This window comes from Grus americana, chromosome 10, assembly GCF_028858705.1.
Source record: "Grus americana isolate bGruAme1 chromosome 10, bGruAme1.mat, whole genome shotgun sequence".
Taxonomy (NCBI): domain Eukaryota; kingdom Metazoa; phylum Chordata; class Aves; order Gruiformes; family Gruidae; genus Grus; species Grus americana.
This window is the reverse complement of record NC_072861.1, coordinates 2,345,024-2,360,675: the sequence shown is the minus strand read 5'-3', so window position 1 is coordinate 2,360,675 and position 15,652 is coordinate 2,345,024. Positions and strand designations below refer to the sequence as shown.

The 15,652-nt window shown below is 43.7% G+C and overlaps 1 protein-coding gene across 10 annotated transcripts in view; it reads right to left on the bottom strand.

Moving 5' to 3' along the window:
• NEO1 (neogenin 1) overlaps positions 1–15,652 on the bottom strand; it is a 203,405-nt gene that overhangs the window by 4,469 nt on the left and 183,284 nt on the right. For 7 of the 10 annotated variants that reach the window (XM_054836189.1, XM_054836190.1, XM_054836191.1 and 4 more), the window contains 7 exons: positions 11,911–11,979; positions 10,935–11,082; positions 8,957–9,195; positions 8,197–8,289; positions 2,217–2,375; positions 594–848; positions 135–271 (listed from right to left, as the gene is read on the bottom strand). In XM_054836189.1, the coding sequence (XP_054692164.1) occupies positions 135–271; positions 594–848; positions 2,217–2,375; positions 8,197–8,289; positions 8,957–9,195; positions 10,935–11,082; positions 11,911–11,979 (1,100 nt within the window). The remainder of the gene's footprint in view (positions 1–134; positions 272–593; positions 849–2,216; positions 2,376–8,196; positions 8,290–8,956; positions 9,196–10,934; positions 11,083–11,910; positions 11,980–15,652) is intronic. The other 3 variants (XM_054836196.1, XM_054836197.1, XM_054836199.1) reach the window with 2 other exon arrangements.

The window sequence follows — 15,652 nt, the reverse complement described above, 5'->3', positions numbered from 1 at the left end:
AAGCCTCGCTACCCCCTGCCTTTGAAAGGCTCAGTGCACACTCACTAAAGTTTACAGGGATCATATAAAGAGAGATTCACCATGGTTTGATAAGCACTGCCAAAGCAAGCCAGTGGCAGCGTAAGAGTACCTACGCTTTCCGAGTCCTCGAGCATCCTGGCGGTCTCCTGCACATCAGGGGCGCTGGGAACTACCACTGGCATAGGAGGTCGAGTTCTTCCTAAAGTCCCAATTGAGGCAGTCTTCACCGAGTGAACTGGATGGTTAGGAGCTTAAAAGAAATTGTTAGATGGTTATGCCTCAGTTAATTAGTTCTTTTGCCTATTCGGAAAACTCTTGAAAGTAGGAGAATAAAAAGGATTTTATTAGAGAAAAACAAATTATTCAAATTATGGAGTGCTGAATTTGAATTTGTGTCTCCTTTATCTATGTACATAACATAAAAGGGCCTTGAAAATTATACCAACAAAATTCAGTCCAGCCTCTGCCGCCCACTTATACCTCCCCCTCAAAGAGCTTCTCTCATTCTCTTCTAAAAATCTCCTCCCTTCTCTTTCTGGCAAGCGTGTCTTGCCAGTTCCCCCCCCCCTCACCTTGCTGAGTCAGTAACGGTGTGCTTGGCAACGCAGGGTCGTACGTAGAACCAGCTGGTGGAACCGCCGGCACCGCAAAGCTCTTCAGCGGGTGGGAAGGACGGACGTGTGCCGTAGGGAGGTTCTGAGCCGAATCCTCTTCTTGTGTGTTAGCCAGATAAGACCCTGCGGTGCTTTCGGGATCCTGGTGGTCAGCGCATGTCTGAGACGAGGAAGCCGGCATGGTGTCCGTGCTAGGTGTGTTTCGAACAGATTCTACAGCAGACAAAAAAAAAAAAAAAAAAAAAAAAAAGAAAGAGTGGTTTATTTTCTTTAACAGAAATGTTTCCTGTGGTCAGATGGAAACATAACGGTAGGGTTTGCAGCGCCTTTTCCAAGATCGCTGTTCTAAGGTAAGAAGTGAATTCACAGATTAACTATCTGTGTAGCAAATAACACCAATTCTGCGTAACCGTCCAGTTCTAAGGTGAACGGCAAGGGCCGTCTAATAACAAAATAAGCTGAAGAACTGAATGACTCCGCAGGCATAACACCAAATCACCAGTTTTACACTGATACAGCTATATATAATAAGACTCGGATAAACAACATGGAACACAAATCCTCATTCTCATTTTCACCCTGGAGTGAAAAATCACCATTTCACAGTATTGGCATACTTAAGTAGGTGTGCATTAAGCACGTATCACTGTAGTGCATATAGAAGAGCCAAAATTTTTCTGAGCTAGACTTTACGTGCTGAAAGCTAAACTGAAATCACAGGCTTCGTTTGTTTGCCTGCAGCAGGCTCCACCCTGATCTCAGAGAAGCATGAGTCGATATACTGAATTTGGGGCATCGTGATCCTACTTGGACCACATGCGGGAAAAGATCTGGATCGGGAGAGCTGTCACCTCGGCGGCGTGCCAACGGAACAAGGGAAACCTCTGCCTCTAACATAGCATCTCTCTGTAGATCTGCAGCCTCGCAAATTGCTTTCGTAAGGAAACCACGCTGTTGGCTGTGACACCTTAATTAAAACGTAGACCTTAAACTAGAGAAGCTCAGAATTCACTTCATCTCAAGACATTACCTATGTGCAATTTAGCAATCCTGTTGCTTCAGAATTTTTCAGCGCGCTGGAGGCATTACAGAAACTATTGCAAATTCCTGTGCTTCAAGCCTGAAAATGCTGCACAGAACTCATCACAATTTTCTGTGTGCATCAGGAAGGTTAACTAACGTCAGCTCTCAGTAGCAAAGTCTGGAGTTTTGTCCTCCCCCTGTTTTAAGCACAACTAATTAGGAAAGAAGTCATCATATTAAGTAGCTCAATTTAGATTTAATCTGATGTTTCGGACTCCAGGCTTTAGAATAAGGAATCTTCCTATTTGAAGTTGTATATAAAACATTAAGCCTCCTTTTCCAAGGACACCGTCACCTATCTGAAGCACCAATCTCTCATTTACACAAGAACCTGTTTACAGAAAACTCAGGATATCGTCTGTACTTAAATCCATCGCTCTGCCTCTCACGGAACACCGCAATGGAGCCCGACCAAGTGAAGTTTCAGGCTTTGATTTCCGCACGTTTCACTTATTGTTCCGTTATAAACAAAATCCAACCTGATCGTTTATATCTCACCTGTGGAATTGGCCCTGTCTGAATGGGACATGGATGTGCCAATCGGCCACGGGCTGACCTGGTGATGGAGATAGCTGCGAGTTGGAGAAGCGAGGCTGCCGGAGTGGAAATGATGGTGAGGGTTATCGAGTGAATGGATGGGATGAGCACTAATCACAGCTGTGAATGAATACAAGACAGAAAAATGCTTAACATACAGACAAGCATGCACATGTACTGAAATGCATTTTTTTTTTTTTTTTTTTTTTTTTTAATCCCGCCCTTCTCCCCCAAAGCCACTGAACAGGGGAGCGCAGCAGATTTACACTGACACCAAGATGACGTGTTTCAATACCAATTTTCCAACTCTGCTCCAGCACTTTAGCTCCCTCCATGCCAAGGCACAAACCCCCAAAAGAGGCAGAGCTCTCCGTTTTCCTGTGCAGGAAGCGCATCTCTCACGGCTGTATCTTTCAAGTGCTTTTTCTGCTACACTTGAGAAAAACAAAGTTCAGCTCCCTTTAGAACTCCCATGTATTCACGCTGTGCTACAAATGTCAGACCTAATCCAGGAGACGTATGAGCTCAAATTCCAAACTAATTTCTGGCTGTCGTTGAATTTAACATTATAACCAAACATAACATGGCATCTTTGGTTAATTAATGCAAGACAATCGATAAGAGTAGGGCAAAACACCAAAGGCTCCATTCATTCCCTCTGTGCAGACTTAGTAAAGCTCTGCTCCACTACACTCAACCCTATACCCTCTTTTTCTTTTTTAATCTTGCTGTTTTCTTTTTCTCAGTTGAGACACATTACTTAATGTAAATCATCCTTTACCCTCACCCTTTTGTCCTAACAGCAAAACAAACTCTCACTGCTCCCCCAGCTGGGAGGAAAAGCGCGTGCAGAATTTAGTTCTTAGACTAAAATACTGAATTGCTTAAAATCATCCAAAAGAAAGAGTCTCAACACAAAAAACAGGAGGGAAATGCTACCACTAGCACCATAAAGAAAAAAAAAAAAAAAAAAAAAGGTTGTGGTTGGTTATTTTCTTTTGAACCTTTTCTGGAAATTCTCCAGATGTGCTGCCTGTGAAAGTTACTTCCTAGGAATGACATGATGCAGAAATCCATCATTATAACGGTGAGTTCAGTTAAGACTTCTTGCACTGATGCACACTGTTTGAACTCAGAGGCTGACTAAATAAATCTGAACCCTCTGACTTCCTCATTTCCTGGGAGACAGCCCGTCAGCAGGACAGGATATGCGAGTTGACCAGTGGAGGCAATATACTTAGAGATTTTCAGCTCTTAGTAATAAACAATTTCACTCTCCCATTGAGTTACGTCAAAAGAAAGCTAACGTCATTATCAACCTCTTGTAAATGAAGAGTAACTAAACTCTAATACTGAGTAATCAGTAGGTTCTAGATTTAAGTCCTGCGAGAGCTGTCAAGGGGATGTGAAAAGTCAGATATTCTCACTAAGAGCTTCAAGCAAGATTAAAATGCCACTTTGTCTTGCAGGGAACTGGCAAATGGAGGAATAACCCACAAAAGCTTGGAGACGAGAAATCCAGCAGAGACGGCCGTCATCAGAGACGCCAGGAGTTCTCTTGCGTGTCAGCAAGGTAGGAGACATATAGACTTTAAGGCATAACAATTTCCAGACATAAACATTTTCATGACTTCTGTTTGTAGAAACCACTGGTCTATACCTGTGTTTCAGCAAGCATTTCAATCGTTATCAAATATCATTGAATCACAGGCAGGTTTGGGTCGGAAGGGACCTTGTAGACCATCTAGTTCCACCCCCCCTGCCATGGGCAGGGACACCCTCCACTGGCCCAGGTTGCCCAAAGCCCCATCCAACCTGGCCTTGAACACTGCCAGGGAGCCAGGGGCAGCCACAGCTGCTCTGGGCAACCTGGGCCAGGGCCTCAGCACCCTCACAGGGAACACGCCCAGGTCCTTCTCCTCAGGGCTGCCCTCAATCCATTCTCCACCCAGCCCGTAGTTGTGCTTGGGATTGCCCTGACCCACGTGCAGGACCTTGCCCTTGGCCTTGGTGAACTTCCCCGTGGTTTGCACGGGCCCACCTCTCATGTAATGCCTGTCAGTACAAAAGACTGCCTGTATGGTTTTGCAGCCACAATAAAAGATCATGCACATACACTACTCCCTTCAAGACATTTCCGAAAAGCTTGGAATTGGGGAGAAGAACACAAAATCGTAGTAGCTCTGAAACAAACGCTATCCAAAGCAGAATACAGTGAGCAAGTGGGGAAAACGTGCTCCGGTGAAAAGCCATGTCCCCACAAAGTCTACCCTGCCACCAAGCCATCCAGCTTAAACTGCTGGGTTTTGCGAATAACGTGCTGGGTTATCAGACCTAAATCACGTATAGCTTTACAGGTCAAAAAGCAGTACGTTGTACCACTGGCCCTTAACGAAGATCATGGTGCACTGTTTAATTTCAAAGAAGCGAAAAATTCAGATGAAGAACTGGATCAAGAGAAATGTGGTGTGTTAAGAAAGAAATAGCCCTTTGCATCCCAGTATCCTTCCAGAGTTTTTGTTTTCCAGCTGTCAAAGAAGGAACTGACTAGGCACACACCCTTACTGTAAATTATACTAAAATTGAACACACTAAATGATCCTAATGTAGTATTTAAGAGGTAAATAACTAGATTGGAATGCTACAGTGGGGGGAGGAAAAAAAGCCATAGGAAGGTATCTGCAGGCACAGACTTGAACGCACTAAATAAACGGTCCTGCCTTCTGTGCTGCTTGCTGAGAAAGAGCCTCGTGTACCGGCGTCAGTTTTCTGTGTAGCTTCTGCAAAAAGGCACCTAAAGACATTACGTTAATGTTTCCACTTATTATATAAAATAGAAACGTACAGTTGGAAGCCCTCAGAGCTTTTGCAAACAGGATAAAAAGTCAAAGTAAGTCACAAAACCAATCTCAAGCCCTAAGGCACCGAAAGACCTTAAGTATCCTTCCTGACATTTAGTGCCTCACGCTAACCTGTCACACCAAGCCAGCTGTGGCTGCGTCTGGTTCGTTCGTTCTGGGCAAGGCAACATCTAATAAAGAGGAGGAAAACAGAGAGGCTTTTCAAGCGAACACAGCAGGACTGGCATCAAAAAGGGATCTCACAGCTGGGTTTAGTGCTGCAAGGGAAAATCATCTCCGCAGCTCTATCTGCCAGCATTATCACATCAGCTTGAATATCAGCAAAAGGTAGAACTGGAATTTACCACCTCCCAAAAATACGTGTCACCACTGTATCACTTGTGTCAACTGTACATCAACTGTGCAGGACTGATCACAGGAGTTGCTGAGTATCTTTCTCACTGAGTAACATAGCATGAGGGGTACTTTGCTACACTGCATCTCATTTAGAGAAAAAACACGCAGCAGAGCGCAAGGGAAGACTGGTTGCAGTCTGAATTTGTGACGGGGTCGCACAAGTCTGAGTTCATCGTGTTCTAGCACCTGGCATGGGACAGGCAATACCAGAATCCAATAGCTGCCCGTATTTGACAGCAAACAAACTTTGAAGAAACTAATTGGAGTAAAGACGATTAGTGTAAAACCTGTATCCTCTGCTCCTCCCTCATACATGTTAAAACTGGGAGAAAACAAGGAGCATTAGACTATTTATTTTAAAACCAAGAAAAAAAAAGATACTACTCTTGTAAAAAGGTTGTAAACCAAGCAAACAGTTGAAAATTCACAAACTGAACTAATTGGGTCATCAGGACACTTGAAAAAGTGGGTAGAGGCCAAGACAACCAAGCGCTCACTTCAGGTAAATAAAGCAAAAAGTTAGAAAGTTGAAACATAATGGACTGGCCTGAAATCATTCCAGAAACCACAAGACATCGTGGTAGCAATTGCCTGAATAAGCACTGTGTCGTTTTGCCCCACAGTTCTGTCACTGCATGGGAACTTTTGTGCTTTTTACTTGTGTTCTCAAGCCAGGGTTTCAGTCCGGTTGTTTGGAGGTTTAGCCAAGTCCCTTTCCATCTCAGAGACATCATTTGAAAACTAGATATATTGTTTAACTCTCAAAATATTTCATGATACTAATAAAAATATATTTCTACTGCCTCAGCAAAATTTCAGTTCAGCACTTTTGCTCAAATCATCATTAACTGATAGAGAAATACACAGGTAAGAAATAACAAACCAGACATCCTCCTCATTTAAAAGTCTGCTCTGCCAGACTCCCAAAACCCCAGCCTCCATCAGTGGTCTATCCACGTTCTAATAAATCAGTATAAGCGACACGTTGTGGAGCAAACCCACTCTACAAATTGCAGGCTTTTGGTACCCTTCCCAAAAGATGAGCAGTGTTACTCCTTCGGAGCCAGTTCTTCTGCTCAGTAAATCAGCGGACTAGCTCACGAGTGGGGACGTCTTGGACCGAGACGTGGGGTGATCTATTGCCTCAGCTCTCCAATTCTCTCCTACTGGGTGAGTAGCCAAGTTGTTTCGGAAGCTGCTCCTGAGCCGCTATCACATTTTAGCGTAAATCCAGACTGATTTTGGTTTGCCGGAGGAGAGCGGACTGTAAACTGCAGCTGGTCAAGAACTGCTTCACTAGCTGTCCATGCAGCGGGGACAGCGGTTACGTTTAACGTTTCGGTGTAAGACTGATCACTGCAAATATGGGGAAACAGGGTCATTTAGAGAAAAGTGAGTTTGACTCCTGTAAAAGTCAATCCTGCTTCACTAACCTCAGAGTTTCAAGACAGTGCCAATAAGTACGTCGATAAAGGGAACCAGTGAATATTAATACAGCTAAATTCTTAAAAAGGCTCTGGCAAGGGTCCACTCCAAAGTTAAAAAACTAAGTCGCTCTTGGAGGGAAAACTCTTCTAACTAGACTGAAAGCTGGTTACAGGTAGGAAGGAGCAAAGGGAAGGGCTCGATGATCAATATTCAAGACAGAGGAGAGTCCCCAGATATCCCTGTCGGGACTGGTTTTAGTCAACTATCTAACTCAGTGACCCGGACATGGAAGCAACCAGAGAAATCTTCAAGTGTGGAAATACTAAGGTCTTTGGGGTAGTCAAATGCTATTTTGATGGCAAGGAACTCCGAGTTCCTTGCACCGAGTGAGCGGGCAAAAAGATGGCAGGTAAACTTTAGCGTAGCTTCAATGTACAGTAATACATTGAGGGAAAAATAATCCAAACGGGACTTGTATGATGCTGAACTCAGAGCTGGCAGTTACAACTTGGCAAAGAGGTTTCGGAGACACGGTTGACAGATCTCCGATATCATTAGCTCAATATGCAACAGCAGCCAAAAAAACTCAACGAGATGTAGCACCTCATTCAGCGAGGAAGGCATTGGCAACAAGGACATTGTTTCCTGCTGTGTAAGACCGTGGTACTGTGCAGCTCTGGCCTCTCTGAACCGCAGGAAGCATGTAGTAAAGTTAGAGAAGGTTCTGAGAATGGCAACTAAAGCCATCAAAGGGATGGAGTGGATGCCTCACGAGGGGAAGCTAAAAAGGTTACGACTCTTTGGTCTGGGGGGATGACGAGTAACGGTGGAGAAGAACCTGACAGATGTTTACCAGCCCTCTACAATGCCTGTGTAACAGCTGGATACTCAAAGAGTACAAAGGGAATGAACTATAAAAAGCAGCCAGGCCCACAGGCTCTCCCCTAAAAAGCACCTGCACTTGCCACTGCCGGAGACTGGGACAGACAGACTGCTGGACACTCCTAACTCTTCCCGCTTTTCCAGCACGCCTCCTGCTCGCTCAAATACAGCTCTCCCGTTTTTCCTTTTAACTTGATCTAACCCTGCCTTCACGATGAGGAGTTCAGGATGCCTTCCTTGAACTGGTTCCACTGCAGGTATGACAGAGTTACTTCGGAGGAGTAAGCAGGAAGGCAGTACGTGACCGCGTGTGTGCCTGGCTTGTTTGGGTGCTCCCAATTTCAAGCCAGCTGGTAGGCGGGCTTTTGACTTACGCTGAGGTGGTTGAGAATCAAAAGGCATCATCATCTTGGGCCTCATCCCCCTTCTTCCTGCCAGTGTGGACATGCTATCCTCTGACTCATGCCCTGAAGGAAAAATACTGAAGGTTATTTACCATTGCAGCGAGACTTCTGTGATGCCATAGCAGGTGATTTCACTCCTCCTCTCTTTAGTTCTGGGCTGTCCTGTTTGTAAGCAGTTCTGTGACTCGTAACTGATAAAACCAGTTCTTTCACCCTTCACTAGAAGGGTTAGGGTAAAGATTATCGGGCACTGGAGGAACGCCGGCAGTGCGGCTCTGGGCAGTACCGAGAGTCGCACGTATGGATGAGACGTGCTGCGTGAACAAAGTTAACCACTCACCGTGTGAAAACTCACCCACGCCTCAAGAGCTGAGCGGTAGCTGGTTGGTTAAAGCACCAAAACCTGATAGTGCGCGTTTGACCGCTGAAAAAATGCCACCCACATCTCTCAGTAGTTTAATATGAAATGCTTCTTGGATGCTCTTCTGATTACTAATCAGTATTTACCATGGGAAATTCATGACTTAACTCTTGAGCACTCAATTTTCTCACTAAAACATGCGATCTATCCTTTTTGGAGAGTCTTATAAACTAGGCACAAACCCAATTCACTACTTGGAAAATAAGAACACACACAAAAAAAGGGTAACTGAATAAAATGATTTCACCAGATACAGCAATATGTATTTAATTTTAAACATCATGGGCAAAGTACTCGTTGATAGCTCACCTCTGTAGGAATTCCGCCTTTGATGGATATTGCTGTCCATGGAATTATCAACTGGGGTGATATCCTGGGAGTTGCGAGGAATTGGGGTATCTGTCATGATTGGATTGGGATCTGGAGATTTATCGATGGGTTTTAGCTCCAGTCTTTCGTGATGGATCCAAAGGTCAGGAGGCTTGACATCTTTGGAGTTTCCTTTGTACTTATGGGACCCGTTCACTGATTTGCAGGCAGCTCGTTTCCTTGGGAAGGAAAACAAAGGCAACGTTCTTAGATGTAGGTTTCCTTTCACTTGTTGAAAAAGGTAAATTTTCACTGAGATTTCCTTCAGATCTTGTATCCAGCTGAGCAAAAGCTACCCACTGGGCAGGAAGCTTTGAATTTTACATATAAGCACATCTGACATCTCAAAGCATATTCTGCAACTCTGATGCCATGAAATTTGTCTACCACATGCTGCAGAACTGTGCTCTACAGTCTAAGCTTTCATTAATGAAAATTAAGTTTCCTGTACTTACGGTTATTAAGAGAATATTCTAAACATGAAGCGTCCGTACAACACGCTGTGCCTGTACTCCCGGGCTTACAACCAACCTCAAACAATAGCTGTAGGAGGAGTATGCAAATAGCCAATTATCCCAATAGGACGGTTAACGACAGGAACGTTCATTTTACCTCTGCTCAGGTCAGACACATCTAACTAACGTGCTTTTTCATCGCCGGTGAATAGCAGCGGTTTGACGTGATGGAAAAATAAAATGCAGAGTTCCGGCACTGCCCTCCACACACACTTCCTCACTTCGGACCCCGGCAAGGACGGAGGAAGGTGTCCCTTCTGGGTTGCACGCTTGCTAGAAATGGCTAAGATGTGATTAAATAAAACGTTGAAAATATCAACGAACGGAATATGGCCTCTCGTGTAGGCGATACGCAGGCAGACGTGCTGCTTTGAGCACTGTAGCTGAATGAGTAGGACAGATCGGAATGTTAGTCGCTGGTTGTGGGGTGCTTCTTGTAAGAGGGGACGCGTTTAGAGATCGGGGAAACAAAGGCAGCATTTCCCAGGGTTATTTCTGCTCTTGGAGAGCAAAATACGTCTCTTGGGCACAGACCCAGGAATTTTGCCCTCTCCCAAGCACATCCCTGAGTTGCTAGACCGTCACTCATATATCCTTGCTCTCCTCTTGTATTGTTGCAGGATGGTTCAGCTTCAGCAAAGGACGTGGAGATTATCTTCTAACCTGGCTTTTAATCGCTTTCTTAAACCTCTGTTTTGCATAACAGAGTCTTTTCAAACTGAAAAAAAAAAAGGCTTTCAGCTCTGTTCAGTTCTTTCACAGACCACGCAGAAACAACCTTCCTATAAAGAGAAGCATCGTTGCTGTAGTCTTAATTCAGACGCTCTGAGTGAGGGAAGAGTTCAGATTCACACCTATATTTAGGATTTTGGAGCACTTTTCTAAGGAGTCCAGTACCAGGTTCAGATTCCACTCCAGTAACCTATCTAAAACCCAGATATGGTCACGCACAGCCTGTAAACCTCCTCCACAGAGAGAAATACGTGCTAAGAACAGACGTGAGAATCTGCCTGAGCCTGTTGAGCTCACAGAGCTCTAAACAGATGGATCAGCTTGAGTTTGGAAACAATATTTTAAAGAATAATTTCTCCTCAGAGAGGGGCAAGCACAGGTATACATGAAAGCACTGCCCCAGTTTGCCTGTAAACTCTCGATGGTTTGTAGACTCCGAAACACTGATTAGGAAAGGCAGAACATCATCACACGCGTGATAACTTAGCTGTATTGATGCACGTTATCTTCCAAACACACGAATTCAAACTGCATTACTAATCTGTTGTCGGGACGGAGTTTCTACAGCGCACAAGACTTCAAAGCAATAAACTCTAAAGCATCATAAAGAAAAGATTAAATAATAACGTCAGAAAGGTAGGACGGAGCAAAGTGCCGGCTAGACATCTTACTTTTTTTGGTGAGACGTAGTACGGCGAGTGCAGAAGACAGCGACTATCACCACTATCACGATGGTGATCACTCCAACAGACACTATGATTACAAGGAGCATGTTGCTATCCAAGGGAGAAGTGGGACTTCCGTGGGGACTGTTGCTGCCTGTAAGAGTTTGAGACGGGAGAAGGGGGTTGTTTATTATACAGAAGAAACGCCCATCAAAAGCCAGCGGTGCCCCTCAAAGACTTTGAGAATCGTACGGATTAGCAGAACGGCAAAGCTGGTTTGTCTGTTAGGATTTCAAGCGAAGTGCTTGCTTGGTTTTTTGTCGTTTGCCGATCGTGTTGCTGTACAATTGGTAAATCTATAAGATGCTTTACAGACCCATTTCCAACTAACGGTCTACAAAAATTTATGTTCACCCTACTCAAACAGTTATCATAAAAAAAAATTCAATAGTTTAGAGTCTAAGGAGAATTAAGCTGGGACCTTGCTAAAGCTGTAGCACTACAGGCATCCCCCTTGGACCCAACGATCACACGAATCGGTATCAGTATTCAACAGTGGTCGCTTCTCTCTGAAACAAACACGTTTTCTGTAACGCTAATGAGTGTTACCTTAGGGCCAGGCTTCCGCAATGCACAGAGCTAATAAGGAGAAGGAGTTACGATTATTTTCTTCCTTCCTAATATGTTTTTACTGAATTAATTTTACACTTGTGCGCTACAGCCACCATTGAAAACTAAACTGGGAACAAGATCTGCTTATCGAGACTGAAGAGTAAATGCGCGCAATGGTATTTTTCCATATACCCCACACGGCAGGCAAGACCGCTACAACAGAAGCGTGATACAATTTCTTGAGCGGGAACAACTATCATCAGCAAAAGTTACTGGAACGGATGTAATCAGGGTCGTAACCAGCTTACTATTTGCAGTAAGCACCAAAAGACACTGCATGTACATCGGAAAGCTTTAGAAGAAGACTTACCACCGAGCGGTGGTTTGTAATCCGGTCCTATGTCCACTGGGCGGCTTCCTTTCCCTGCAGATCCGGAAGCTGAAAGGTCATATATGTGAAAATTTAATATATGTACATATACCCACACATACACGTAAACACACACCAGCGTTTCTAAGGTAGCGCTTTCAGAACTTCTCTGAAGCACTGTGAGAATTTTTTTTCTCCTTTTCTCTCCCCTACAACGTGATCTGACTTCGAACAGCAACTGTGTTTCTCCAAGAAGAGAACTGCTTCTTCAAAAGAGCTATTTAATAATGAGTTTCCTATGTTATACTTTTTCCCTAAGTAAGCTTAGGAGCCTCTACTAGTATTCCTTTTTGAAAATATAATAAAAATTATCAGCAGTAATACACAGGTACATATTGAGGCAAATGGCTTTGCCACACTTGTACAGACAGTTAATCATCTTGAAAAAGTAATTAGACAGGTTTCTTTTCCTACTGCCTAATTACAGTAAGCGTGGAAGACTGGAAAGTTCACCGCTAATGTTAAGACCTCTCCTGAGTTAGCAGAATGCTTCCCGTCGATAAAGATGTACAAACCCCCCAGGTCCTTTCAGTTCTGTGTTTTCGTTAAAATGCACTAATGCAAAATTACCGTGAATGATAAAAATCCTGGGGGGGGGGAAACGTACAGCAAGATGCAAACAACGACATTCCTCTTGTTATAGGAATCCAAAATACTCTGCATATTTTTACACTGGTCTACACAAAAAGCCGAAAACCCCAAAAGTCTGCAAATTTGGCAGTTTCCCAATTGGGAGAAGGGTTTTCCCAGTTAAAAATCCACTCTGATCAAGAAGTAACAAGTGTTGAAGGATGTGTAACAAGTGGAAATTGTGACCCTAAAGTCAAAGCTGTAAATTAATCGCTGTGAAATAAAGACAACTGGTAAAAATAGCAAAAGGTCCCAGCAAGAATTAAGCCCCGAGAAGGGTGATAAGGAATGTTACGTGATACAGAGAGGAGTTAGATGTAGAATAAAATAATGGAAAAGACGTGGTGCAGGACAAATCCCTACGAAAAAAGACATATTGCACCTGCCAGTCTAGAGAGGGCACTGCGTTCGGGGAAAACACGCTCTCTTTTTGAAGTCCTGGGGTAATAATTTTGCAGCAGCAATGAAATAATTTAACGGCATTTTCAGTAGCTTACATTGAATATATTTACATCTGTATGACCAGATAACTTGCACTGAAAAGATGTGAACCCCCCCCCCCCCACGTGAAGATATGTTGCCGTAGCAGAGGAGCTGCGGGAGACGGGGGGAATAAAAATAACTGACAACATTTTATTGAAAAGGACAAACAGACACCCTATGCATTTTTAGCGCAGCGGCTGGAGCCTTAACACAGGCAAGATCAGGGAGGAGGGGAGAGGTAGGAGCTGCTGGCGTACTTTATGCCCATCTTTCTGAAAACAGGTATCTTCAAACAAACTAGATGTCAGTTATAAATTTGGTTGGTAACAGTAACTATGCAGACATACTATATTTAGACTTCCGTAAACCATTTTACTGAGTACTCTACAATGCTTTAGTAAAAACAGCATAATAAAAAAAAGTAAGGTGGCACAAATTAACAAGATTAAGAACTAATTAACTGATAAGAATAAGAATTACAATTGCAGAATCGTTAGTCACGAGGGATATTTCTAACGAGTTCTGCAAAGACCTGTGCTTGGCCAGGTGTAATTCAATCTCCTTAATAACACCGGGAAAGAAAATTAATATCATTGCTACTGAAGTTAACAGATGACATAAAATAACGGAGGAGGTAACGAGATACACAAAGTCACCTGCGCAGACCAACGAGGATCACGCGCGGGTGTAACACACGCTCGGCGCGGTTTATCACGGGCTCGGCACTCCCCGGAACAACGTACGTACTCACAGAGCCCAGCTGCAGATTTATATACCCCCCGTACGAGTGCGTGTACGTGACAAAGTATATAAATCCTATTTAGATGATAAAAACGCTGGATGGCAGTGAGACGGAGATAGCGGTGTTCTGGCAAGCAGTCGTGTTTCCAAAGGGTGTAGACATCCTTGGGAGTAACTACCTGCGTTCTCCGTTTCCTTCTACATTAAGGAACAGCTGAAGATAACATTTACTCCAAATTGTTATTTATTTTTTTTTTCCTAGCTTGTCAATCTCCATGTTACCCACTAGGTATCTGCAGCCAGACAAAATGCTTTCACTTGGTGCTACTTTGGGATAGTTTTACCAGGATTAGATACCTTAACCTTTGCTTTCGTGCCGGGCCAGTGCAACTCCTTGGAGCCTGACAGCAACATGCGTGGAAGAACCATATGGCGTGCTTCATATAGCAGAGAAGCGTTAAAGTAGGGGAGTGGAGGAAAAAAAAGACAGAACCTCTAAGACCAGACTCGATCCCATTGTAGTTTTGTTCCTTCCAGTCCCTAATAACTCATCTACTATTTCCCGAAGGACACAATTCCGCAATTTAGTGATCTTGTCACAGCGCAGGCTCTTCTGCTCTCCAGCTCGTCTTCTCCTTTTCTACATTTAACCTACTGCCATGATTTATAATCTCCGAGCGTTCTTACAGGAATTCTGAAACAAAACTCTCTTGGCTTCTAGGCAAGGTTTTATGATTTATAAATAAACCAATTTTATAAATATTAATCAAATTGTAACTAGAAAAATCTGTTACTTCAAGATGCTAATGCTGGATGAGAAGATTTAGCTATCTGCTGAGGTGAGAATAGCGCAGAAGAGAAAAGAGCAACTTTCAAATAAAACCTTGTCATCTTCCCCCATTCCCTTCCACTTGCAATTGAGCACTAGCGATGACGACACGGCGAGCATCTGCTTCCCTGCACACAAGCCTGAATCTCGCCTAGCACCTCCGTTATACGAGCCTGGATATGAATTTATTCCGTGACGGTCTGGTATCGGCACGATTTGGTACACAGAAGGTAAAAGCGTATTTAATAAATTACTTCCAAGTCACAAGTCGAAAAGCAAGTCAAAGAACGAAGCTCATTCTCAACCCCTTTAGGATCTCTTTAATGGTACGTCTGAGCTGCTTGCCAATGTCCTTTTAAACTCATCCCTTTAGACTAATTCTTCCCCTCTTTATTGGGCTTGTAGGTTATGTGGAAGAAAGCAAAAATAGCCCAGGGACATTCACCTGATAATTCAAGGCTCTAAACTCAAAGCTCCCATTTTTCAAGCTAGCATTTTAAAACCTTAAGGCTTTTAGCAGCTAATGCTGTGCTCTTCCGGAGAGTCTGGAGTCTAAATGAGCTGACAAGCAGAATCTCTCTTGCAGAAAAGCTTTCTAGAGCAGGCATACTTTCCTTTATTACGAAAATAATTATAGATGGAGAGCTCACAAAACAGCACTTGTGCTAATTAGGTAACTGTTTGATCTTCCGTCTCTACGTACTGAGATCTCGCAGCAACGGTCAGAGCCTGGCTGGAATATCACTTCATCCAAATTTGTTTTGACAGAATGATTCAGCTCCGGCACAACCCGCGTGTCCCTTCGTGTGACTACGGAGATCACTTGATATTCCTAACGCCCAAACCGCAAAGAGGACTTCCAGTTCTTCCACTATTAAAAGCACACCAGGATCTCGCTCACTGACAGTCAGAGCAGCGGATATTTGTTTCGTTTAGGAAATGCAACAGCACATGGACAGGAAAAACAAAACGTGTGAAGGATGGAATGAAAGAGAAAGC